The sequence below is a fragment of the Rattus norvegicus genome, chromosome 14 (genome assembly GCF_021556685.1).
Source record: "Rattus norvegicus strain SHRSP/BbbUtx chromosome 14, alternate assembly SHRSP_T2T, whole genome shotgun sequence".
Lineage (NCBI taxonomy): Eukaryota > Metazoa > Chordata > Mammalia > Rodentia > Muridae > Rattus > Rattus norvegicus.
This window is the reverse complement of record NC_141547.1, coordinates 24,202,481-24,229,373: the sequence shown is the minus strand read 5'-3', so window position 1 is coordinate 24,229,373 and position 26,893 is coordinate 24,202,481. Positions and strand designations below refer to the sequence as shown.

Sequence of the window (26,893 nt, the reverse complement as noted above, 5' to 3'; positions counted from 1 at the left end):
ACATAATTACATGTCAGAAGGTGAGGCTTAATAGCAATTTCTTTATTCATGAGCTCTTCTTCTTCTTCTTCTTCTTCTTCTTCTTCTTCTTCTTCTTCTACTACTACTACTACTACTACTACTACTACTACTACTACTACTACTACTATCCATTGTGTTGGTGCTAAGAGGACAGCAGTGAAAAACTGTCATTCCTTGAGGAGTCTTAAATATTGTAAAGAGTGTTTTAATAATCTATTGTAGTTACTGAGGGTTCATAGGATGCTCAAGTATATGACTGAATAAGCCCAATTATACCATTCACTATTTTTTAATTTTGAGTCTAAATATCATAAGTTCTAAGTGACACATTTTCTGTTTGGCTATGACTGTAGCAATAACTTTAAGTAGAAAATGATTCAATATCTGTTTGCTAATATTATTTTTAGCTCTTTGAAGAAAGTTTAACTTTGTGAAGAGAAATATAGCAAAAGCTACTGTTTATCTAAATATATATTACCTATATTACATAAAACAATAAAGATTTTAATATAAAATAAGAATGATGTTTTAACAGCACAGGAGTGTTGACACTTGAATTCTAAATATATGATTAACGTGCACTTATAAGGCTCCAGTCTTCTTATTTAAAGTGGAAATGAAAGTCTATCAATAGAGAGGAAAATCACAACACAATAAATGGATAACTTTGATGACTCAAAACCTTTTATGGTTGAAACTAAGATAAAACAACAATAAAATGCATCATGTAAATATATTGCATTTTTTTTTCATCAAAATAAAGTCATTACACAAAACCTCTAGGGGTATTTGAAGTAATGTGTGACTCAACACCAATTCCACAAAAGACGACATTGTTTGATTTTATGATGAACAAATCTTAGTTATTTCTATATCTAAATCTGGTTGCCCTCTGTCTTGATGAGTTAGCTCAATACCATATTTAAAAACATAACAGTAAAGACTTTATGGAAGTGAGGAAAACCAATATTTTACACCACTAATACAGTCAGTATTGGAGAAAATTTATGTTCCCTTCAATTTCTAAATCACTGTAGCAAGGTAATTTTCATCTGGTTACAAACTATATCTGTAGATATATGTAGACCTCTTCAGCAACCACAGACACCTGGCTGCCAAATCGTTGGTCAGGGTGGGGACATTCACTGCAGTGGTGCCCCAGCTGAGCAAATGAGCTACATTACCCAGCTGCTTCCTGAACACTGCTCACATGTAGTGAGGGAGGGCCCAGCAAAAGAAGCCAGCTGGCAAGCCGCCTGTCAAGGGGCAGCTTCCCCTTTTCTTCTGCCTTTAATTAAGCGATGGCAATAAGCCCATCACCAGGCCAGAGCAGAGGAGTCCAATGACCTCTATTAAAGCAGGGCAATGGTGGGGAAATGTGCCAGCTGGCAAGTGTATGTGCCCTAGATGGCTGTGCCACCTGTGGCTGGCCAAAAGCCATCCAATAGCAGAGCGGTGTCACTCTGAAGTTTCCAAATGAGCTCTGGAAATCTACCAAAACTTCAACATGGTATAAAGGCTCATTATCTCTTCCATTCTCTAAGTGTGAGGACAATCTTTATGTGTATATGAGGATATTAAATAATTTAATTTCATAAAAGTTCAGGGAACTAATAAAATTAACAAAAGGAATTTATAACATTTATCAAATACCATACATACTGTTACTTTTAAGAGTATACATAGGCAATTTATTTTTATTACTGTATTTTACCCTTATAAAATAGAAAGTGTTTTTTCCCAAATCAAGTGATTCAATATGTGTATGTGTGTGTGTGTGTGTGTGTGTGTGTGTGTGTGCACATGTGAGTACTATTGTGTGTACAGGTATACACAGGTTCACATTTGCAAATGTGCACATAGGTTTGAAGACCAGAAGGCAATCTCTGTGGCATCTTCTGAAATGTTGTCTACTTCCATTGAGACTGTCTTCCATTTAATTAAAGCTCAAAGGAAGTTAAACAAGTAGTTAGCCAGGAAGTCCCAGAGGTCCTCATGCATCACACTCCAGAATACTGGGATTACAAGCATACGTCACCACACGTGGAATTGTCACATGGATCCTAGGTATCAAAATCATGTCTATACACATTTTCAGCAAGTGTTTTGCCAACTGAGATTTCTCCAGGCTTCAAATAATTTTTCTTACTCTCAATCACTGAGGTAATAAAATATATAAATCTGCAATTGTATGCAAATTATTAAAGAACAGATCGTGTTGAACGTCAGATAATGAAAAAGAAATTTTATTTTGAGGAAAAGCATTCCAGAACATGGATGAAGCTCACCAGGAGTAGCAACAGAAAGTAACTCTTCCCAAGCTACATTTAATATCTGTGTTCGATCAGAAGCAGCAGTTTAAAGAATGAAAGAGACAGACATCTTTTGCGATCCTGAATCATGCACATATTCTTGAAACCCATAAATAAAGACGAGGTTATGAACCAGGGAGGCAGGGAAGGAATTCTAGGTGTAAGAGCATGAGTAATGTTAATTGGTCTACATCATCGGTTGAATACAAGAAAAACCATGTAAACACACAAACATATATTAAATGCTTAGTGTTAGTGCTAATAAACTATGTTTCAGTATTGATAATGACATATGATCATTTATATAGCTTTTGGTATAAAGATATCAATGTTAAAATTTATTTTAATAAAAATAATGTTTGGATATATAAAACGTTTATAGTGAAAGTTTACATATGTTTCTTTATGTGTAGTCTATGTAACTTTGCATTGTGTGGATTAGTAATGCTTACAAAACCAAATAACAAATGTAATCTTAATTTACAAATCATTACTTAGGCTATGTGTTTATATTTCAGATATCTGGTATTAAAAGGCAATTATCTCAGAATAATGGAAATCAGTGAAGCCGCTATATTTCACCACATTAACTCCAATTTTGTTGACTGAAAAACCTTATCAACCATGCTGCAAAATATTTTATTTCAAAGATGCTCTCTTCATGTATTTTAGTGCATTCGATGCTACATTTTTTGGTGTGGATAACTACACACCCAGGAAGATAGTGGGAGAGGAGAATAAGAATAAATTAAAATGGGACACGAATGGAGTTGACTTGATGAAAATAAGGTCTCTTATTCTCATTTTGAAACTGGTTTGAACTATCTAACTTCTACTCTTCAATAGAACTCAATTTATTCTAAGGACATCCTATTAGATAGCCACACAAAATCATATTTAGATGGTGACTTCATTATTTCAGCCACCTATGCCAGTCTATAGGTAGAAATGATAAACTTACTCTGAGCTGCCAAAAATTTGATCCTCTTTCAATAGCTTACTTGAGTCAAAACAAAATAAGAGGGTAATAACAATTGTGTGAGTGTGAGTGTGTGTGTGTGTGTGTGTGTGTGTCTTTAATTTTTAGGTATTAATTTAAGTCATAAGTTATTCAGGAAAGCATAAGAAATCATGAAAACAGAATATAAATAAAACATGTCCAATAGTTTTTCCTCAAAAATTTAACTTATGTAGAGTATTAGACTGTGTGTGTGTGTGTGTGTGTGTGTGTGTGTGTGTGTGTGTGTGTGTGTGAATTTCTCATACCTTAACAGAACCATTATTGTGGGAAGTTACTGGTCATAAACACAAATAGTTTTGCTTGTATACTATTGCATTCACTATTGAAAATCAACAAGTTAAAACTTTACTACACTTTCAAAATGACTTATGATTTCTCTCTCTTTCTAGATAGATAGTATATAGATAGATAGATAGATAGATAGATACATAGATACATAGATAGATATAGATATACTATTTTGTGTGTTTTCTGAACATATGTCTATATGTGGATAAGAGTGCACACACGCATATGCATTTGGAGACCAGAGTTTGAGATATTGAGTCATCCTGGTCTTCCATTCACCTGACTCAATGTTGTAGCCTCACCAACATCACTAGCATGGCTTAATAGCTTCCTTACGGACCTCAACCCTTACTGTGATTTCTGATACAGAAACTTCATGTGGTCGCCATACCCACTTGACAATTATTTGGGTTCTGTGAATCCAACCTCAGTTTTGTATGCTTGAGGTGACAGGACTTTTATTCATGAACTGCCACCATAGAATGTGACAAGAAGGGCACACTGGAGGTATCTGGAGTGTGACAGAAAAACAGGTTTGTATTGATTTACACATAAGCATACAACTCCCTCTTCTACTAATCTAGAAGTGAAGTTGCTAAAGTGGAAAGAAAAACAGAAAAAGATCTGTATTTTCCTAGTCCCACCTTTTCAAAGTACTTGATTTCGTACTCCAGGATGATCCCATTGGGGCGATCTGGCTCTTGCCAAGACAAAGAAATGCTGTTCTTTGCGATCTTCCCCTTCTTCACGTTGGTGACTGGAGAAGGAGCTGTAAGACAACACAAATAAATAATAACATGGTTAATAGAGTCTTGAAATTGCAACCTACACTGTGTAAAGATCGGCGTGTTATTGTATTACTATTATTACATTATTACATTTTTATCTTTACTGGAAAAAGTTATTTTTCTGACGAAAGTTGTTAAGGAATATTAATACTTAGGGCTGTAGATAGTTAGCTAACACTCCTGATAACCACGTAATAGAATTATAGCTCTCCTAGACTCCTATCTTTACAGTCTCCTCAAATGTAGACAAATAATTTTACCTTATATTTTAGAGAATATAGATTCCTGATGATAGCATTTTATGAAAACGTGTTTAATAAAATGCACTAAGCATTCAATATCCTGGGTTTCCAAATTGTATAGATTCTTTAACCTGAGTTCCTCTTATAGAAATATACATGTTATTTGCTAGATAACATTTTTTGTTTTGCTAGTTTATGTTTACAAATATTACTGATATTTAACATTTGTTATTTATTATATTAGATGTTAAAGAATAAATTATTATATAGGTCATATTTAAGGTATTCTATAAAGCATATTATATCGCAAAATAAAAAAGAAAGAAAATTGTTTTCTTGTTTCCCCATTTATTTCATCACAAATCACACTTGTGATGTTGTTAATATCTACTAGAATGTTTATTAGTTAACTAATTCTAATGAAAATGCAGAAACCAATATATTCCTTCCTATATATCTGAATCCATGAGATCACAACACATTTGAAATTTAGCCATAAATCCATATTTATCATGTGCTAAGATATTTTGTCAGGATCTTTGGGTATGATGAAACAAAGAGTTAATATTTTTCCCTAACAGGAGCAAACTCAATATAGGATTATAAAATAAATGAAAAATCTCAATCGAGTAGTGGTGTGCATCTATATCCTGATATTCTAGAGAACTGGTTTTGAGTCTTAAAGATACAAAAGTTGACACTTTCCATTTTTACGTAAATGGTTTACTACAGTCAAGTCCCATCTACAACTACATTTTGGCTAATGATAAAACAAGTATGGATTCAATATTCCATAAGACTGTATGGTCCATAGTGGTAATGGCTATGCTGTGTATATTACATAATGTTTTCACACAACTAAACCACCTAATGTAACAGAGTACATTCTCACAAAGCAGAAATAAATATATTTTGCAAGGTTACCTATGAAAGCCAACATAATGTAGAAGCCATGTTAGTTTTTTTTAAATAGCATTGATTTATGAGCTAATTTCAGAAGTAAACTCTATGTTCAGAGAACATACAATTATCCCCCAAATATTTTCAATACACAGATTAATAGTGGCTGAATATGCATATGAAGGAAACATTTACATGAAGATCTGGCTGTGTGTGTGAAAATGTGGATGGGTGCATTGAAAGATGTTACACTAGTGGATAATAGATTTTAGTATAAGTGATGCCTGCATAAGGAGTGGTATATAATAGGAAAGAAGACCTTAATTAGAAACATTGTGAAGTTAAATGTGTGTGTGTGTGTGTGTGTGTGTGTGTGTATGTGTGTGTGTGTATTTATACACAAATATATGTGCCCATCTCTTAAATAGAATTGTGTATATAACATAATTTGTAATACATTATATTTTTATTTTATTTCTTGATTATATAAAAAGATGTTTAAATTTAAATCTGGTGATTTTTCAAATTTTTGAAACCTGAATAAGACATAATATGAGACATAGTACACCACACTAAGGCAAAGTTAGGAAATAAAAAAGGCCAAATCCTAACAATCAGGATGGAATAATTTGTTATGTATTTGCATCCATCAGAGTTAATCACAAACTTCCTAGATTTTGAAGAATGTTTGATTTAGAAAATGTCAAGGTTTTTAAATTCAGCTCTTGGAGGTTACAACAGAAATGGAGCTACAGTCAGCTAAAGGGAAAGAAGCCATAATATAAGAGAGGGAAGGATGCCAGTCAAATAACACTTGGTTTGTTTGTTTGGTATTTTTTTATTTTTAATAAAATCTCTGGGAATCATATCTTATATATACCTAGCTTGATATAAATAATTGGATGCGGTAATCCAAATGATCTTCAAAACAATATAGATTAACAATGTAGGCCTTGGCTGCCTCTTAGAAATTGAGAGTGTCAACTGTTACTGAAGACACTACACTCTTAGAATATAGGACATGTATGATTTGATATGGAACTAACCTAAAAGCTTTTCTCCTGTGGTCTAATATGAAAACATTATTCAGGATACCAAGGGAGAGAAAAATAAAGATTTCTATTGGCCCATAACACCTATGAACCACAAAACGTTACCAGTATGATAAAAGGTGCAGTAACTTACACTCAGATGTTGGTAGCAACCCCTAGCTGTCTAATTGGATTTAAGGCCCACATAATTGGAGAGAAATCAAGCTTTGTACTGGAAACCAACCTGTTAGTTACATCATGGATCAGAGTGCCTGGGGGAATCGGGTTCTTCTACTGCCTCTTTTCTAGGCTAGCATAATCCTTTACTACGTGACTCCTATTGTTATGCCTACAGATAAGTGTAGTGAACGAAGACTGTCTCCTTTACTAAATATTTTAGGATATAGCATAATCTTCCCTTCCTATAAACACTCCCATATATCCATCCTTGCTCACTTTAAAATTCATAGTCTTTTTATTTATTGCTATTAAATGTCTGTATGTCCACATTCATACTTACACATTCCTAATTAATACCTACTCAATCTTCATAATGATACTTCTATGTTTGATAATGGGCTGACCATTTTGGTATTACAAATAATTGGTGGAGTCTTCCTGGGAAAGTTTATTTCTCCCTCTCTTAGCATTCCTCAGTTTCCTAGAGTTCTTTGTGTAAGGTTGAAGCCCTAGGGATTTTCTCTATCTACTTCAGCATATATATTGTTGTTTCCCATGTTAAGCTTATATTTTGGCATGTTGTTCTGACTTCATGAGCGTAGCTTCTAATTTTTCTAGGAGATTTAATCTCATACAGCAAGGACACTGATCTTCTGGGTCTTAGAATTTTCCAACCCCACCGTTTGCAATGGTAGCTGGGCCTTAGATGTAGGAGTGTTTTGTATATGTACCCACTGAGACTGATTCGATAAACAATGAAGATGTGGCATACATAGACTGTGGAATATTATTCAGCTTTGATGAAAACTAAAATCAGGAATTTACGTGTAAATGAACAGATTTAGAAAATATGACCATACGTGGATTAATCCAGACAAAGAAAGAAAAATGCCACATATTCTTTATAATTGGAAGCTCTTAGCTCCAAATCTTTGATGTGGGAATATATCCAGGAAAAACTGCAAATCAGAATATAAAGGAGGATCATTGCCAGGATAAGGGCATTATAGAGCAATAGAGAGGGGAGGAGCAGAGTACAAGTTATTTCATCAGTGAAATATGAATAAAAGGCTCTTTAGGGAGAGAAATGGAGAAATACAGAAAAAAGAGGAAGGAAGACAAAATAACAATAAGGACACCTGAAAAAGTCATAAGATGTCATAGTATTAACCATTTATTTAAAAGTCTATAATGCATGTAATTTTGGGTATAAATATACATACATACTTTTAATGATCTTTTCTCATTTTGGCTGACAACGCAATATCCAAGAACCAATGACTACCTAACCAAATTCCAATACAAGAAATACAAATTCTTGGGCTGAAGAAATGACTCAACTCTTAAAGGCTAGGCTCACAACCAAAAATATAAGAAATACAAATTCTTTTGAGTTTTTGGTCAGAGGTATCCTAGAATTTCCCAAATCATAACAGCCATTGATATTGTTTTGGTTGTTTCCAGATGCAGAAAGTAAATTTATTTTGTTGAAGATACAGTTCATTTGAGAAAGAAGGTCTAGAGGTTCCTGTGCTGGAACTGACCTCAATGTTTCCTCCCTGAGAATTAGCTTTCATGGTGTCAGAAGGCAATTTGCAAGTTCCCGAAAGAAGGAGGCAAGAAATAACCATATACATTCATGTTGCCTATGAATCGCATTGAAGACCAACATGGCAAAACAACCCTTATGGGTGCAGTAGTGCCATGCATACTGGATTGGTAATGATCAGCTGCCTAATGGGACTTAAGATCTACTAAACAAGAGGGAGATTTTGGTACTGCAAACCTATGTAACTAGTTAGTGCTAGTAAGGTCACGGAGTTGGAGGAGAGCCTATAACCGCTACTTTACTAAACTTGCATATTCCTTAATGGCAATCTCAATATTTGTTCTTATACCCAGAGATATTGTTGTCAAGATAATTTCTGTTTGCAACAGATAGCAACAATTGTAAAATGTCATAACCAGTAAAAATACTTATATACATTCTATTACAACCAAGAGAGACTGTGGAAACCACAACTGCAGACAACCTTGAAAGTAACCAATCATAAGGACCCCAACTCCAACTTTAACATCACGGTTCCTGGACCTTTGGCTTAGGGAACAACCTGGAAGATGGGCAGTAAGACTGTAAAAGTCAAAATACCGTGGGAAAAGATGGTGAAACAGTCTCTTCGAGAAAGAGGAAAATAAACGAGATGGGGAAAATAGTAATATTAGTGGATATATTAACATAAAAAGGACACTTTAATAGTCCTTATCCCAGGACAAAGAGCTGTAAGATACAATTAACTGTTGAAAGGAGTAGTAAGCTTTTTCACAGATGACAGCTCCACCCCCTCACACCTCCCTTATTGGTTGTTCAATGCAGAGTGGTCAGTCTGGATACCACATATACACAGACAGCCAAAGCAGACAACAGAAAAGATTCGTAACTCATAACGCAGTGTTTATGCATGTACACATCATATATGGATAGATATGTTCAAACACATACATACAAATATATACGAGCACATTTATGTATAAAACAACTATAATAAAACAAAAAGAGACTATCAACTTGAGGGGTCTAGCATGCCAGAATTTTTAAGGAGGGGACTAAAGAGGTCTGAGGGAGCACTTGAAGGGGAGAAGTGATGTAATTTCATGACAACAAAAGATACTTAGAAAAATGTTCTTCAAAATAATGCTTCAGAATCAAATAAAAAGAAAAGTTCTGAGCACGAAACAGATCCAGAATAACTTTCTCTGGGGCCAGAGTAATTCTGCATCATCTGGTTATAGATGGTAATTGTATGGGCATTGACAGTGTCTTTGGTCATAATGGTGGTGAAGTAATGTGAGTGATGGTAGCCCATCACCACTAGAAATTATTTTGTGGATATCATTAAAACAAAATAACTGTTACCATATCTGACAGTGTCTCAGGGTATGCTCGTATCTTTGTTCATTCCCTTAACAATATGCCTTACCCATCTTCTGTCATCAGAGCCCCAAATGGTGGCACACAACCATTGGTAATTCTGATCAGAATAGATTTGACATCTACTTCTAGCCACAACAAATATGGGAAACATACATAGCACATACGTTCCTGCAAGTAGAACATTTACATCCACAAAATGAAAATAAATAGAGATTTGGGGTTGGGTTTTAAATTCAGTAAATTTTACAAACTGTTGTTTAATGACGTCAATCATAACCTATTACTGTCTCTGTGTAAGATAAGGAAAAACTAAGGTACTAATAAGAGAAAGGAGACAATGAAAAATCAAAAAAAAAAAGCAGTTATAAATACTCAAAGGTGCAACTCTTAGCCATGTGAAGCAATATTCCAAAATGTGCATCATGAGTCTATATGTGAGCTGACCTAGACATAACAAATGAGATTTTAAACACTGAGCCCTTAGGGTACAAAACTATTCTTTTGTGGAATATTTCTACATTAAAATTGTAAATAAAATTAAACTTGAGATAGTTCATATTTATAAAAAAGAACATAGTAAAAGGATCCTACCACACTTATAGTAAACAGTGTGAATTTGTAGTGTATCTACTACTACTGTCATAAGTTGACATTAATAGATCAAAAGCCAAATTTCATCCAACACTCAGACTTACTTTTTACTCAATGTCAAATTTTTATTTTATTTTTTTTTAGTCACAGAGAGCTATCCAGTATCATTCAGTACCATCTATTCTAATGTTTTAGGATCTTCATAAATCTAAGAGCATTCAATCTTCCTTGTTAATAAATTTGCATTTTGAGGGACACACTGAAAATAGATTTTGTATGTTTCTACTGTATGTTTTATATTTGGGGTATACATTTTAGCAGAGAGCATATTAGAAGGAAACAGGAGAGATAATTTTTAATTTTATTAAAGTATGTCAGGGTGAAATACAGTCAGGATATTATCACTGTTGGGTTAACTTGGTCTATCTGTTGAAATAGTAATTAATCATTTTCCCCACTGAGTAGACAACTTTCTTTGAGATTTTACATTGTATGTTATATGAGGAGGCATTACTAGCAGTCCATGTTTAAGAAGTAGAAATTTATTAACTGCACCTATGAGGATAGGCTATCTGATTAATTATTGAGAATTCCTCAGCATGGTAAATTTATCTATACTTTATATTGCTATTATTTATTAGCTTATTTATTTGTTTACATAAGTAGATGCATTTAAATTTTATTATTAACTATGTTCAAATATTTTAGTTTAAACTCCAATTATAAATGCTCTGAACACTGAAAGATATTTAGGATGTCTCTTTGAAATATTTATACTATTATGGATGAGCCTATTTTACAGTATCATATTGTATTCTGATACTAGAGAATCTGAGGCTCTAGTTCATACGGCTTCAGTCCCTGAATCAGTCATTTCTCAAAAAAAGAACTACAAATTATTTATTTACATATTTATTTGTTTGTTGGTTTGCTTGCTAATTGTAAGAGCATCACTGAAACCAAGATCTGCTATTATATGCATTTTTTGACTCTGAGATGTGTGTGTGTGTGTGTGTGTGTGTGTGTGTGTGTGTATATATATATGCACATATTTATTTTGACCTATGTTTGAATAGGACATGAACATGGTTCTACACTGATATTAGTCATACTCAGCTTTTACAAAGGTCATTTCAGCCTCTCCTCTTAGTTATTTGCAACCTCTCACTACAACAATGACACTCCCCACTGGCCAGTGGGCTTACTTACCTGTTTATTTTTAGTACATAATTTAATGTCTTAGGAATTATCAATCAGTATGTCTTTATTTTGTTGATAATGATATAACATAGTAATCTCAATGAAATAAAATACAATTTACATGTCTCTGCTGTTAATTGCACAAAATCAAAAGGTTCTCTCAGTTTTTCCAATGTAGAAACAAAGTTTAATCCACAAGGGTCCCAACTCAAATACAGCAGTGGAGTAAGACCTGGCTTCATACCATAATGTGGTAAGCAACTGATCCTGAATGATGTCAGTGATTAAGCTCCTATTGTACTTTTTAGCCTCCATAGTAGGCAGCTAAAATGATGTAATTTAGTTCTCTGAATTATCAATTTAAATAGAGGCTAACAAAATGATTTGCAGCAATATCTCATATAAAATATTATATGTATCAAGATATCTGATTAATGTACTTTCCTGACTCTTTAATCTTTTCATCCTTCATCAAAATCATTCGTGGCATTTTCTCAGAATGATAATTAAAATACAGGAATTTTGGTTTGGGTTTTGTTTTTTCTGCCCCTAGATGATTTCTTAACTGTACACTGAGAGTAACAGGCAGTTATCCACATTATTGATGAACCAAAGCCCTTGACTATTAAGTGTTAAAGGATCTTAACTTTATTTAGTACAGTCAGAATAATGCATTGTTTGTTTCTTAAAGCGGCATTAAAGCATGGTGGAGGTATGAGTTTTAACTGTGTTGAATGCAATAAAAACCAACATTCTTCATCTCCTAGAGCTCATGCTGATTGTGCAGACAAAACTAATTCTAAAAAGCCCTATACATTGCTTTACACACACACACACACACACACACACACACACACAGAGAGAGAGAGAGAGAGAGAGAGAGAGAGAGAGAGAGAGAGAGAGAGAGAGAGACAGTTAATGTTACCAGAAAATTTAATGTAGTCTTAGCCTATGATTATCCATGGTGCTTAAGGTCATCACCTTAAGTTATTTAACTCTCATCCAAGAGTCCCTTTCTTGGGTGGGGGAGTTGGCATAGTTGTTAAGAGTACTCATTGCTTCAGAGAGGACCTGACTTCATTCCCAGACCAACATGTACATTTAGTGAGCAATTTGAGACGCAACTTACATTTAGATTGTTCTTAAGTACTAGATTGCCCCTAAGTACTTGAATAAAATGCGAGTTGTTCAAAATATTTTGAACCATAAACCTATATATATATATATATATATATAAATATGTGTAGTAATTTATCTGTATGGAAATATATGGAAATATAACAATTTAAAGGTAGAAAGCATGGGCTTTAGATATACTGCCTTAAAGATCCTCTTCATAAATATTTGTCTTTTACATACTGAGAAGGAAATAATAAGAAGATAAATCTAACAGATAAGCATTATAGAACATTAAACTGGCACACAAATACCTAAGTACTTTTCAAAATATTACATTAGAGAAAATTTAGAATCCAAATCTAATCCAATTGACTTTAATTACTTATTTTTAAATATTTATTTTATATTATGGGTACTTTGCTTGCACATATGTCTTTGCAGTAAATATGGCCCTCATGACCACATAGATCAAAAGAGCTGGAGTTAAAGATGGTTATGAGGCAGCATGTGCATGCTGGAAAGTGAACCCTGATGTATATATATGTATATATATGTATATATATATATTTCCATATTCTCCATTTGACTTTAACCTGTGCTCACCAAGATGAAATAACCCTGACTTCAGCATTGTACATGTACGTTTCCTTTTCTATTTGACTAAAATTAAACATCACTTCAGTCATTACACACATGCGTTCGGATTCTCCTTAATTTACAATCAAGTTTCATTCAGATCAGCCATTCAGAAAATGTAAAAATCATAAACTAGTATTCATTCTGTGACTCCGACCTACTGAACAAGTTAGCTGACCTACACTGGTCATTATATATAAACAGTTGTTTTCATTCGTGGTCAGCATGCTGATTGGTAGCTATGATTCATTCTACTGGTGGACCTCTGGGGCCTGAGTGTGTATAAACCTCTAGCTTTGCTGAAGATTAAAATTAAAATCTAAACTCTGATTTCTGATGAATGCTGGTCATCTTTGTACTGTTATGATTAAAAATAAATTTGAGTAATGAAAGCCAAGGAACACACAGTCATATGCACCTTGCTTTACAAATGGTTTAATTATGGTACATATAATTATAAATCTTGTATATTTGTTTTAAAATATACCATCATTTCAGGTAAGGAAAACAGTAAATATGTCCTAAAATATGAGAAATGCAGTTAATGAATTAAAAAGACATTGAAGAGTACTAAGATGGGAAATGACTTAGATATAAAGATCTATAATGAATTTAGCTAATGTAATATGCCATACTTTGTGCACACATTTTAAATACATATTTCATATATTCAACAAATTATTTCTGTATTATAATTAAATATTATTGGAAAAAGAAAAATAATCATAGTCCAATCTAAATCTTCTTGATATATGTGTTCTCTACTAAGGAAAAGGAGACTTTAAAGGCTTCTTTTGAAATTCAAATTTAATCTGCTTATTCAGACATAAGCCTACAATCACTTCATCTTAAATGCCTGCAAAGTAGATCTTTTGATATATGATCCCAATGAAATTTCAAATGACAAACTCACAAAACCTGGCATTAAATTTCACTAGTTCTAGACAAGTCATTCTTTTTAATCAAAAGAAACTAAGAGCTGAAATATATTATTAGTTATTGCTCATTTTTCAAAGTTAACAACCATAAAAATTTTTAAATTAAATATTAGTAAGAAGTAATTGGTAAAAATTATTATTTGACATGATTAAAATTAAGTCACATGCTTGAATTACTATATTGAATTAAAGTTCATATTGATATGAATTAGGATAAAGAGAAAATAATAAAAAGAGAGAATTGTGTCACTGATATTTCATTGCCACCACTGTTCATAACAATCATGCAAATTACACAACAAATATTAGATATGATTAGATAGAAAGTGACAACTTACCTCCTTTTGAATAACAAGATCAATTCCGCATCAAATAAATTATCAAAGAACTTGTTTTCCATTAAATGCTTCTTGTTAATCACAGAATTTTCAATACACAAAACAGCCTCACTGTCAGTGATTATTTAACTTATTTTCCACACTTATATATTTTATGAGAAACAGAACATCTTTAGAGTAGTCTACTAGAAAATATCATCTTGAATGAGGGAACCCAGTCACAAAAGAACTACACACATGGTATCTACTCACTGATAAGTGGATATTAGCCAAAAAATTCAGAGTACCCATGATACCATCCACAGATCATATGAAGCTCAACAAAAAGGAAGACCAAAATAGGGAAGCTTCAGTCCTTCTTAGAATGGGGAACAAAATAATCATGGGGTTGGGTGGGACTCGGGAGAAAGAGAAGAGGCAGAGAGAAAAAAATGGGGACAGATCAGGCATGGGAGGAAACAGGGGAGATGTACAAAGGGTCAGGATATTGAACAGAGGTCCGAAACAATGGGGGATGGGGAACTGACAGTAGATACCAGAAAGTTCCAGATGCCAGGAAAACAAGAGGTTCCCAAGAGCCAACAGGGATGACATTAGCTGACATATCCAACATAGGGGAGAGATAACATGTAGAGACCATATCCAGAGAGTAGGCATGGCCCCGGGTTAAGGGACGAGGCCACCCACCCATACTTTATCTCAGAATCGCTCCTATCTAAAGGAAATACAGGGTCAAAGCGTGGAGCAGAGACTGAAGGAAAGGTCATCTATGGACTGACCCTCCTAGGAACCCATCCCATATGCAGATACCAACCACAAACACTTTTGCTGATGCCAAGAAGTGCTTGCTGACAGGAGCCTGATATAGCTGTCTCCTGAGAGGCTCTGCCAGAGGCTGACCAATATAGATATGGATGCATGCAATGAACCATTGGACTGAGCACAGGGACCACAATGAAAGAGTTAGGGGAAGGACTGAAAGAGCTGAAGGGGTTTGCAACTCCAGAGGAAGAACAACAGTATCAGCCAACTAGACCCCCACCCCAGAGCTCCCAAGGACTAACCCAACAAAGAGACACACATTGAGGGAACCTTGGCTCCAGCTGCATATGTAACAGATGATGGCCTTATCTGGCATCAGTGGGAGGGGAGGCCTTTGGTCCTGTGAAGGCTTGATTCCTCTGTTGGGGAATGCTATAGAGGTAAGGCAGGATGTGCAGGTGTGTGGGGGAACAACCTCATAGGAGCAGGGGCTGAGGAATGGGTCAGGGGTTTGTGGAGGGGAAACGGGGAAAGAAGATATCATTTGAAATGCAAATAAATAAAACAACCAATAAAAATAGAAAAAATAAAACAAAGTTACATTTAGAAAATTATATGTCAAGTTAGAAAACAGGTTGCAAGAATTGCAGTTTCCAGTATAATTTCAAGGTTGTTTGGAATTGGAATGTCCCAATTCAAAGGTGGAAAGTTAGTAACCATTTCAAATATCAATGGTCCTAGAGCCTATAGTCTTTAAAAGATTTCTAGGAAGTTCAATGTCTACTTTAAATCTCTATTATCTAACATTTTGTTAACTACAGAACAAGCCAGTAAAAGAACCCATACATACAAATTGCAATTCAGTTCTAATTTACCACAATATTTACATACAATAAAACAATGTGACCTAGCATTTTGAAAAACAAAATAAATGCTCCATATATAAAACTAAAAAAAAGTCACCACACCAAACACACAAAGAATTGTGACATTAAATCTTTTAATTAATTAATTAGTGTGTTTATTTATTAATACTTAAACGAGCTACATTGAGTTTCTTTTATAAATATAATGTCCTCTTTTGGAGCTTTTCCTAAGCATGCCCTCTTGAGTCTTTTGCTAAGAAATTTAAATCATAGCAGAAAACACACACAAAAATTAGAATTTCTGTCTAGTAATGGCCAGGGAAACATGAGTAGTATTTAACAGCAGCACATATAAACAGCTCAGACTACCAAACTACATATTTCAGTGGGAAAATTCCTATCCTGAAATGGGAACTAGAGGTACATAAGATAAATGACTACAGCTGGACAACCTATTAAAGCCCAGAAGAAAGCCAAATCACAACATTCTGTTCCAAATTAGTAATGTTATCAGCTGTTTAATTCCTCTGTGCTTACCGTGGGACTAATTTCACTGAACCATACCACACATTTTCTAAGTGGTGGAAAATCTCACCTAACATGCACATTTCATATTAGCTTCTTATTTTTTTTTAACTTTTACGGAGCTTTTTTCTTTTCTTTTCTCTTTATTCACTTTACATCTTGTTCACCTCCCCTCCCAGTCACTCCCTCCCACAATCCTTCACTGCTTTCTCCTCTGAGCAGTTGTGCCCCCTTGATATTCCCCAACTCTGTTCCTTCAACTCACACAGAGCATTTTGTTGTTTGTACTGTGGCCTCTTTGAGTTATATTACCCAAAGCAGTGATTCACACCATTTCAACTATTGAAATAAGATTATACTGCAGTAGTAAATTGTATAACTTGCCGAGTATGTGAACACCACAGCAGCAAGAGTCAGTGGTGAAAGCAAAAGTCTAGAGGACTCAGAAACATCCATTTTTGTTTTATGTCATTCCTTTTCCCCAAACCCAGGGCATCTGTATAACTTGTAGATTACTGCAAAGACCTCCGAGAGAGAACACTAGCAATGACAACAGCAAGGCACCTGCAAGATACGCTGGTACAGTGACAATACAGACGTTGTAGGATTGATCAATCACTTTTTGATTGGATTTAAGACCCGCTCCTTAAGGTAGGACCCAAACTGTTAATAAATCAAAGACCTTAAACTAGATAAGCCACGGAGCTAAGGGTAAACATACTCTTATGATGCTAAAGAGATATAACAATAAAGTTAGTACTAGTGACATACCGCTAAGCCCCGAGATTAATGTCACTCAACCATCATTGAACTAGCTTCCTCCTGTAGTACATGGCAGTTAACATAGACACCCACAAGTGCAAAGTAAGAACATAAGTAGTCAGTGAGAGACCTGGAAACACTCAGTTCAAATGGAATTTTGTTGTTAATCACATCCCTCTCTCTTCCAGGCTCGGGGATCTATGTTCAAAGGGGGTCAGAAACAGCTTCTTCCCAACACAACCGATTTAATGCACATAGGAACTCTCAGACTGTGCTGCCTGTACCAGAACTGCCCAAGATCAAGACAAAGAGCCCAATGATGAGAAGGACATGTGGTGTCTGGCACCACCCCATACTAAGGACCCATTTGCATAGGCTAAGCGCTAGGAAAGAGAAAATCAGTTTTCTCCAATGAAATGTCACTACTGTATCAGCCATACTCTAGAGCAGGCCTCATGCTAAGAAGTTGCTGACAAACACAAAACTGAACGCATGTTTTATTGGGTGATTCAAAATAATAGTTTGGTTGTTTTGCCTTTTTCCTTGTGTTTCCTTGAGCTTCTTTTTTATTTGTTTTGTTTTACTTTTTAGGGAGAAAGAAAGACCATGACGTGGGAATTCAGTGAGGTGGAAATATTTGGGAGGACTTGCAGAAGGGGAAATAATAGGATGAAAATATATGGTATAGAAGCTAAAACATATAAAAAGAAATTTGAAAAAATTACAGATCCTTCCTGTGAGACTATTATATGCCGCCTGGACTATATATCCCATGAGTATATTTACTGTACCTGTGTTAGTATGCTCCAACAGTATGTAACAGGCACACATGAGTCAAATGAAAATGATCTGATTAATAGAACAGGAAACAATTCACATTATTAAAATCACAATGGAATCGCAGTAGCTTTTTGGTATTTTGTAATCTGTAAAAATTATGCAAATGTCAGATACACCTTTACATGAGATATTAAATAGTTCTATTTTATTAATTTTGTTGGATATTTTAATGATTTACATTTCAAATCTTATCACCTTTCCTGGTTTACCCTCTAGAACACCCCCATCTCATCCTCCCTCTCCCTGTTTCTATGAGGGTGCTCCCCCTCTTACCTACCCTCTCCTGCCTCCCCACGCTGGCATTTTTCTCTCCACACCGGGGCATCTAGTCTTCCCAGGACCAAGGGCCTCTCCTCCCATTGATATTCCACAATGCCATCCTCTTCTACATATGTGGCTGGAGCCATGGGTCCCTCCATGGGTTCCTGGTTTAGTCTCTGATAGCTCTAGGGGTCTGGTCTGGTTGGTTGATATTGTTATTCTTCCTATGAGTTGCAAACCCCTTCAGCTCCTTTAGTCATTTCTCTAACTCCTCCATTGGGAACCCTGTTCTCAGTCCAATGGTTGGCTGCGAGCATCCACATCTGTATTTGTCAGACTCAGGCAGAGCCTCTCAGGAGACAGCTATATCAGGCTCCTGTCAGCATGCACTTCTTGGCATCAGCAATAGTTTCTATGTTTGGCGTCTGTATATGAGATGGATTCCCAGGTAGGGGAGTCTCTGGATGACCTTTCCTTCAGTCTCTGCTCCAGGCTTTGTCTCTGAATTTCCTCCCTTGAGTATTTTGTTACTCCTTCTAAGAAGGACTGAAGCATTCACACTTTGGTCTTCTTTCTTCTTGAGCTTCACCTGGTCTGTGGATTGTATCTTGGGTATTCCAAGCTTTTGGGCTAATATCCTCTTATCAGTGAATGCATATCATGTGTGTTATTTTGTTACTGGGTTACCTCACTCAGGATGATATTTTATGTCTAACTTGTAGCACTGTGGAATCTTAGGAATTTTATTTATGTTGTCTAGTCTGTGCCATTGTTTCTGGCGTCTATCTAACAATATCTTACCTGTATATTTCTAAATGCCATCCAGAGGACAGTTTAATCATACTTTGCACATTAATCTCTCATTAATATTTACTTAGGTATTAAAATATTTCCATTACACATTGAAAGATTGTGTTTATGTTTCTAGGAATGCAGATAAATAGAGTATATAAATTTGAATGAGAGAAAGCAGGGATATAAGAGAGGGCATGAGAAAGAAAAATGGTGTAAATTGTACAATTATATTAAAATATCAAAAACAAAATAATTTGTGAGGAATTCTTGTTATGAAATTTCTTTAATATTTTCAGTGAGGAGACATAAAGGAATCAAATACACCTGAAGACCAAGATAGACTGTTTAATCTTGTTCTCTCACATTTTTTAACTAATAAACTTATAGCTCTAAAACATATTTTGTTTTAATAGCCTCTATAGTATAATTTTTCTATACCAATTATAGAATAATATATTATATAAAAGAGTATATAGTAAAATACATATTTTATCTAATTATCCAGTTCATTTGTATTTATTAAGAAAGGCCAGAAATTTTGAATTAAATGTCTGATTCAGGCAAAATATGTCTTTTGATATATTTAGAGGATATTCATTATATCATTAATGTCATCAGATAATATAACATCATTAATGAATAAACTATGCATTTGTTTAAGACAAATAAGATTTTGTTGCTAAAATTTGAAGGAAATCATTCATTTAAAAATAATTTATTTCTAACTTTAGAAACAAATTTCAAAGAAATAAAATTTCTTTGAAAACACATAGGTACTATTAATTAAAATAGAAATCTAATTGTTTCTTATTAAGTCTTTAGACTTAATATCAATATCAATATCAAGTCCATGAATAAACGGAGATAGTAAACATTATGATGAAAACAGTAACTCTGTAGCAGAATCAGAGCCTGAGGAAAAGCTACACAGAGAAAGAAAGCACCATTCTCAATTTTATCTGGAATAACAAGAAACTCAGAATAGCGAACTATTTCCAACAATAAAAGGATTTCTTGGGGAATCACCATCCCTGACCTCAAGCTATATTACAGAGCAATAGTGATTAAGAAGCGCCTGGTATTGATACAGAGACAGACAGGTCGATCAATGGAATAAAATTGGAGACAAAGAAATAAAACCTCTCACCTATATTCACTTGATATTTCATAAAGAAGCCAAAACCAAACAGTAGAAAAAAGAAAGCATTTTCAACAAATGGTGCTGGTTTAAATGGCAGTCTGCCTGTAGAAAATGCAAATTGAACCATTTTTATCTCTTTATACAAAGCTCAAGTTCAAGTGGATCAAGGACTTCCCTATAAAATCAGATATGCTGAATCTAACAGAAGAGAGAGTGGGAAAGAATCTTGAACACATTGGTACACCTGAAAATTTACTGAAGAAAACACCAATGGTTCAGGTTCTTAAATCAATTTTCAAGTGGAACCTCATGAAACTGAAAAGCAAAGGACACTGTCATTAGGACAAAATGATAACCTGAAGATATGTTCAACATCTTTAGTCATCAAGGAAATGCAAGTCAAAATGACCCTGAGATTATATCAATCTGAATGGCTAAGATCAAAAACTCAGGTGGCAGCAAATGCTGGTAAGGTTATGGAGAAAGAGAAACACTCCTTCCCTGTTGGTGGGATTGCAAGCTCATACAACCACTTTGGAAAACAGTATACCGGTTCCTCAGGAAATTGGAAATACTTCTAACTGAAGACCCAGCTACACCATTACTGGGCATATACCCAAAAGATGCTCCAACATATAACAAGGACATGTGCTCCACTATTTCCATAGCAGCCTTATTTATAATAGCCAGAAGCTGAAATCAACCCAGATATCCCTCTCCAGAAGAAAGGATAAAGAAAATATGGTACATTTGCACAATGGAATACTATTCAGCTATTAAAAATGACAGCCTCACGAATTTTGCAGGCAAATGAATGGAACCAGAAAAAATCCTGAGTGAGGTACCCTGGACCCAGAGTAACATGCATAGTATATACTCAATGATAAGTGTATATTAGCCCAAAATCTCAGAATACCCATATTACAACTCACAGACCATATGAAGCTTAACAAGGAGGAAGGCCAAAGTACGGATGCCTCAAATCCCACTTAGAAGAGAGAACAAAATAACCACTGGAGGCAGATGGAGCTAGGGATCTTGGTGAGAGCCGGGACGGGGAAGAAAAAGAGAGGGCAGGATTAAGTATATGAAGAGACAGGAAAGAAATCCAGGTGGCCAAGAGAACAAACAAACATAAGTAGCAGTAAGGAGTGTGAAAAGGGGGATCACTAGAAAGTCCTAGATGCCACGGATGTGAGACGTTCCCAGGACCCAATGGGGATGACATTAGCCTAAATACACAACAGCAGTGAGATAAAACCTGAAGAGGCTACCTCCGGTTGATAGACATGGCCTCCAGTTGAGGGATGGGGTTACCCACCCGTCTCAAAATCTTCAACCCAGAATTGTTTCTAAAGGAAATGCAGGGACAAAAAAATGGGGCAGAGAGGGAAGGAAAAAACATCCAGACACTGCCACACCTAGGGATCTAATCCATCTTCAGATACCAAACATAGACACTATTGTTGATTTGAAGAAGAAGTGCTTACAGACAGGATCCTTGTATAGCTGTCCTCTGAGAGGCTTTGCCAGCATCTGACTAAGGCAGATTCGGATATTCACAGCCAGCCATTAAATGAAGCCCAAGGACCCCAGTGGAAGCGTTAGGGGAAAGAACGGAAGGATCTGAAGGGTATTGCAACCCCACAGGAAGAACAATATCAACTTGACCCCTCAGACCTCCCAGGGACTAAACCACCAAGCAAAGATATATCATGGCTCCTGCTGCAAGTTAGAAGAGGATTTCCTTATCTGAATCAATGAGAGGGGAGGTGCTTGGTCTTGTAGAGGCTTGTCGCCCCAGCGGAGGGGGATGCCAAATGGCTGAAGCAGGAGTGGGTAGGTGCGTGGGGAGCACCCACTTAGAGACAAAGGGGTGGAAGGATGCGGTATGCAATGTATGGATGGGAGACCAGAGAGGGGGACAACATTAACATTTGAAGTATAAATAAATAAAATAATTAATAAAAAAGCTACACATACAATTGATTATGCCTATAGATTTTAACAAAATTAAACAGAAAGTGTAAGATTGTAGAAAATGTTATATTCTTTGCTTTCCCTCAAACATCAAAAAAAAGAGATTTACTTCTATTCTATCATATTATGGCATAGTTACTTGCTTATTAGAAAGTTATAAGCATTCCAATTAATATACTTCTGTGAAATCTCTTCATCTCTGCTAGCAGCATTCATGTTAGGTCCGGCCCTTGGCTATGCATATCGATTCCATTTAAATGCATTTGATATCAGAATCTTATGGAATGGGTATAGCAAAGACAGGGAAGTCTCTGGAAACTCAAGTAGTGTAGAGAATAGTGTTTGGCAAAGTCTGGAGTAAGGAAAGTGTAGCAGATTGTGTAAGGGAAACCTTAGTCACAAGAGTCCTTTCCTATGACCCATCATGCTCTTGGTGTGCTGGTGCGGTGGTTGAGGAAGGAAACTGAGAGGAAGTGGTGCTTGTTCTGGCATAGTATAAACTGGGGTGGCTGAGCCGTCTGTAGAGAGCTCCCGAGCTCCACCTGGATTAACTGTCAATCAAATGTCATGTGACTATGAGACACCTGTTTCTAAATGTATTCATCACAAAAATTAAGCTCTAAGAAATAAAATGTACTGTGTAATAGAAAAAGTTCTTATCAATTTAAATAATCTTTTTTGGTGTACATTATTTCTGTAACGCCTAGGAGGGTGTTCATGTGGATAAATTCAGAAACATACCAGTATATATAGTGTGTCATGATTGAGGAGGCCAGAGTTTGATGTTTGTTTATTGCTCTCTGTCTGTTTGTTTTGTTTTGTTTGTTTGTTTGTTTGTTTTTTGGAAACAGTGCTCTTGTTTGTTTGGTTTGGTTTGGTTTAGTTTGGTTTGGTTTGGTTGGTTTTAGTTTATTTTTAACTAAACCAAAAGCTAGTCAGTTTGCTCTAGGAATTCATCTCTTTCTGCCACAGCAACACTAAACCGAGATATCATGAACAGTATGTGTCACCCAAACCCGGGTTCTCCTGTTTGCATAGCCAGGCTGCTTCTAAAACCGTACATTGATTTTCCAATAACTCAAGTTACAGTATTGTTTCTTTCAAGAAACGTTAATGCCCCAATCCTAAAAATGATGGCAAATAACAATTAAACCAGAATAAGATCACAGATGTCTCACAAATATGAAATCAATGTTTCTTGCTGATAAAATTAAGCATATTTTATTAAGGACATGAAACAATAAGCATTTCCGTGTGTCATTTGTAAAATCCAAGTTTTTGAAATATATTACTATATGTAATTGTGTTTGGTGAGGGGACCATGGAGGGATAAAGATGGATTAAGTGAAATCTTTAAGGTATGACTCTCATGATGCGATTAGTGACCTTACAGTAACAGAGGAACAAAGAATGATTTATTTTCCTCTGTCTGCGTGAATAAGCCAAAAAGCCTTCAGTAAAGATCCAGACAAAAGTAGTTCTCTGTAACCCTGAAATAAAATCTAAAATCATATTAGTCTTGAATGTTCAGGCTACAGAACTATGAGAAGATGCATTTTTGTTGTTTATGCTTCCTTGGATAGATTATTTATTATAATAGATGAGGGACTATAAGCTCTGCCTGGCTTCAGAGAGGTATTAATTACCTCAATGTTTCATGGATGGTACAAATGTTTACAAAAACAATGATGTGTGCACCTGTGAAAGTGCGTCGGTATGTATGAAGCAGAAAGATTATATGCACATTCAGACATTCAAACATGCTTAGTATCAGTGCACCATATGTTACATTTTTAAACCTTGAATTTTGAAAAAAAAAGTACAGTAATATTTAATTTGTCCAGTATAATCTCTCCTCTTTGACATAACAACAACACCAACACCAACAACAACAACTATCTTTAATGAATTTCTTCTGTTTGTCAGGGTATGGAATGTCTGCCATGAGTTAGAGATATCCTGTCGTGTGAGAAGGATTTGAAATGCACAGAAGGGTAAGTGACTTTCTGGCACTCACACAGTCACTGCTTGACACTGAGAATGACAACTGTCAAGTCTCAGATCTCTACTAAGTTCACCAGATCACGATGATTTACACAGTGGACTTCACACGTCAAACGTCCTTTAAAGTTTCTGTTTGAACGCATGGTATTCTTCAACAGTTCTCCTTTCAAAGAATACTGTTGGAAACCTCAAATACCTCAGAGACTTGCTTTTTTAGAAGAGCAAATCGGAAACATTGGGTACAGAGGATGAGCGGGTATTGCTGTAGTACCCTGGGGTTTGTCCTAGTTATTGACAACTTGTCTAGACTGAGACGTATACTTCATAGATGTGCCTGCGATTCATTACCTTGTAAAAGCCCATTCGCGCATAGCCGTTTTTAACCTGAATTGTATTTTAAAAAAAAGTCATCCCAGTTATTCTAAAATGTAGAAGGATTTTATATGTACAAAAATCTATAATTTTACTAGCAATTATTCTACATTTACCAGAAGGTTGTTTAAAATTGATGTTACAATATTAAAGGACAGTGTCAGGACATATTACTGCATTCCAATGCAAACAACTGGAATGGAAGGTTATCATTTGTGGATCAAAGATCAGGAAGAATGGGATGACATCACTACCAAAAAGTCTGGTTAAAGCTATTAATTCAGGAGCCTCAGGAGGCTCTCTGAAGGCAGACAGTGAGGCTGCTTGCTGGAATGAATAGGGAGAGGGAGGTTGAATGAGTTACTGCTGTGCTCGCAAAGGGAAACTATTTGGGAAGAAACGCCTGCATCAGCAGCAAATAGGAAGACCAATTTCCCCTCTACCTGGTACGTCTTCCGCTTTATTGATTCCTTTGGTGAACTCTATCGGAAGTCACGGGGCAAAGGAGACAGGCACATTGTTGAGACCCAGATCTGGAAATCTAAAATAGGGTAGATTTCCTAATAAGAGACAAGGACAATCTGTAGCTCTTTAACATGTTTCTCTTGTTTCCACGTTGTTGGTTTGTGGATTCAGGAAGAGGAGTAACTCGGTACCTGAGTGGCTTTTATTCAGGTTTGCTTTGTTCTCTAACGGGAAACGACAAAGCTGTGATCCTCCTGCAGACTGTACAGCCTACACACTGTTATTATCTGAAAACACCTAGTGAAAACACAGTGCAACAAATCAAACAAAATCTGCAAGTGAGCATCTCTTTGGAAAGGATTAACTGGTAGTGCTTCCTATAGAAACATTCATTTATCTGATATTATCACCAAATCATGAAACCATTTATTATGAGGAAAGAGTTTTACTCGTAGAATTGTCCACAGCTGAACTTACATCAAATTCTGTTACTCCCTAGCTACGTAAGTGCTATCAAACTTTGCACTTTAAGTTACTGAAATGGTTGCAGATACCATACTTATAAAATGTGTCCTGTATCTATTATACATATGCTTTTATGTAACAAAATATTACTACTGAAGATAAACATGGCTGTTTCTATAACTTTATGCAATTGTCAAAAGTTTAAGTAAAAATGAGTATATCAAAACTCATTTACTCCCAACTTGTCTTAGTACATTGTATTAATCTGAGGACTTTTATGAAGCTGACTGCTTTATGTATGTTTGTGTATATATGTGCTGTGTATGTATACTGTGTGTGTGTGTGTGTGTGTGTGTGTGTGTGTGTGTGTGTGTATTCTGATTTTATTTCCAAATGAGAAAACTTAACTTTAGATAAGGGAAGTGATTGACTCTGCTCTCATAGTATATGAATAGGAGAAGCTTTTATTACAGCTATTGAAAGTGTTTCTTCTTTTTAAATATCTTTTGTCATTCTCACAATGGTGGTAGTATTGAATATCATTTTAGTCCACCAAAGTAACAATAAGCAATAATTATTCTCTTTTATTTTTATTTATTTTTGAGATTACGATATAATGCATCATTTCTGACTTCCCTTTTCTTTCTCCAATAGTTTCCATAAGTCCATCACTTCTTTCTTGCAAATTTGTGGACTATTTTAAAAGTTATTGTCACACATCTGAACATATATTCATAATTATATCCTGCTTAGTTTGAATAATATCATGTATTCCTTTTCAGTGTTATTGGATATTTGTTTTCTCTTGTGATGGCTCTGATATAGCACATTGTATGTGTTTTGTAAAATGCTCTCTGATTTGCTTTCTTGATTACTTCTTAGAAATATGTACATTTTTCTTTAAAATTTGGCTTCTTTAGACATTTATCGCACAAATGAACTGTATAAATATTTTTCAGTAGATTTACATGCGTAAGTCACTAATGCCAGTTGATCTTTGAAAATTGATAAGGAAGCTATAAAAAGTCACAGGTTTAAAAAAGTTATATTCAGCAATTTTCTATATAATCTATAATTTTCTATATAAGTGACCTTATAACTTACAGGAAATTATATTT

The 26,893-nt window shown here is 35.2% G+C and overlaps 1 protein-coding gene across 12 annotated transcripts in view; it reads right to left on the bottom strand.

The window, feature by feature from the left end:
- Epha5 (EPH receptor A5) overlaps positions 1 to 26,893 on the bottom strand; it is a 361,774-nt gene that overhangs the window by 93,976 nt on the left and 240,905 nt on the right. For all 12 annotated transcript variants that reach the window (XM_087584395.1, XM_087584396.1, XM_087584397.1 and 9 more), the window contains 1 exon segment: positions 4,287 to 4,411. In XM_087584395.1, coding sequence (XP_087440521.1) covers positions 4,287 to 4,411 — 125 coding nt within the window.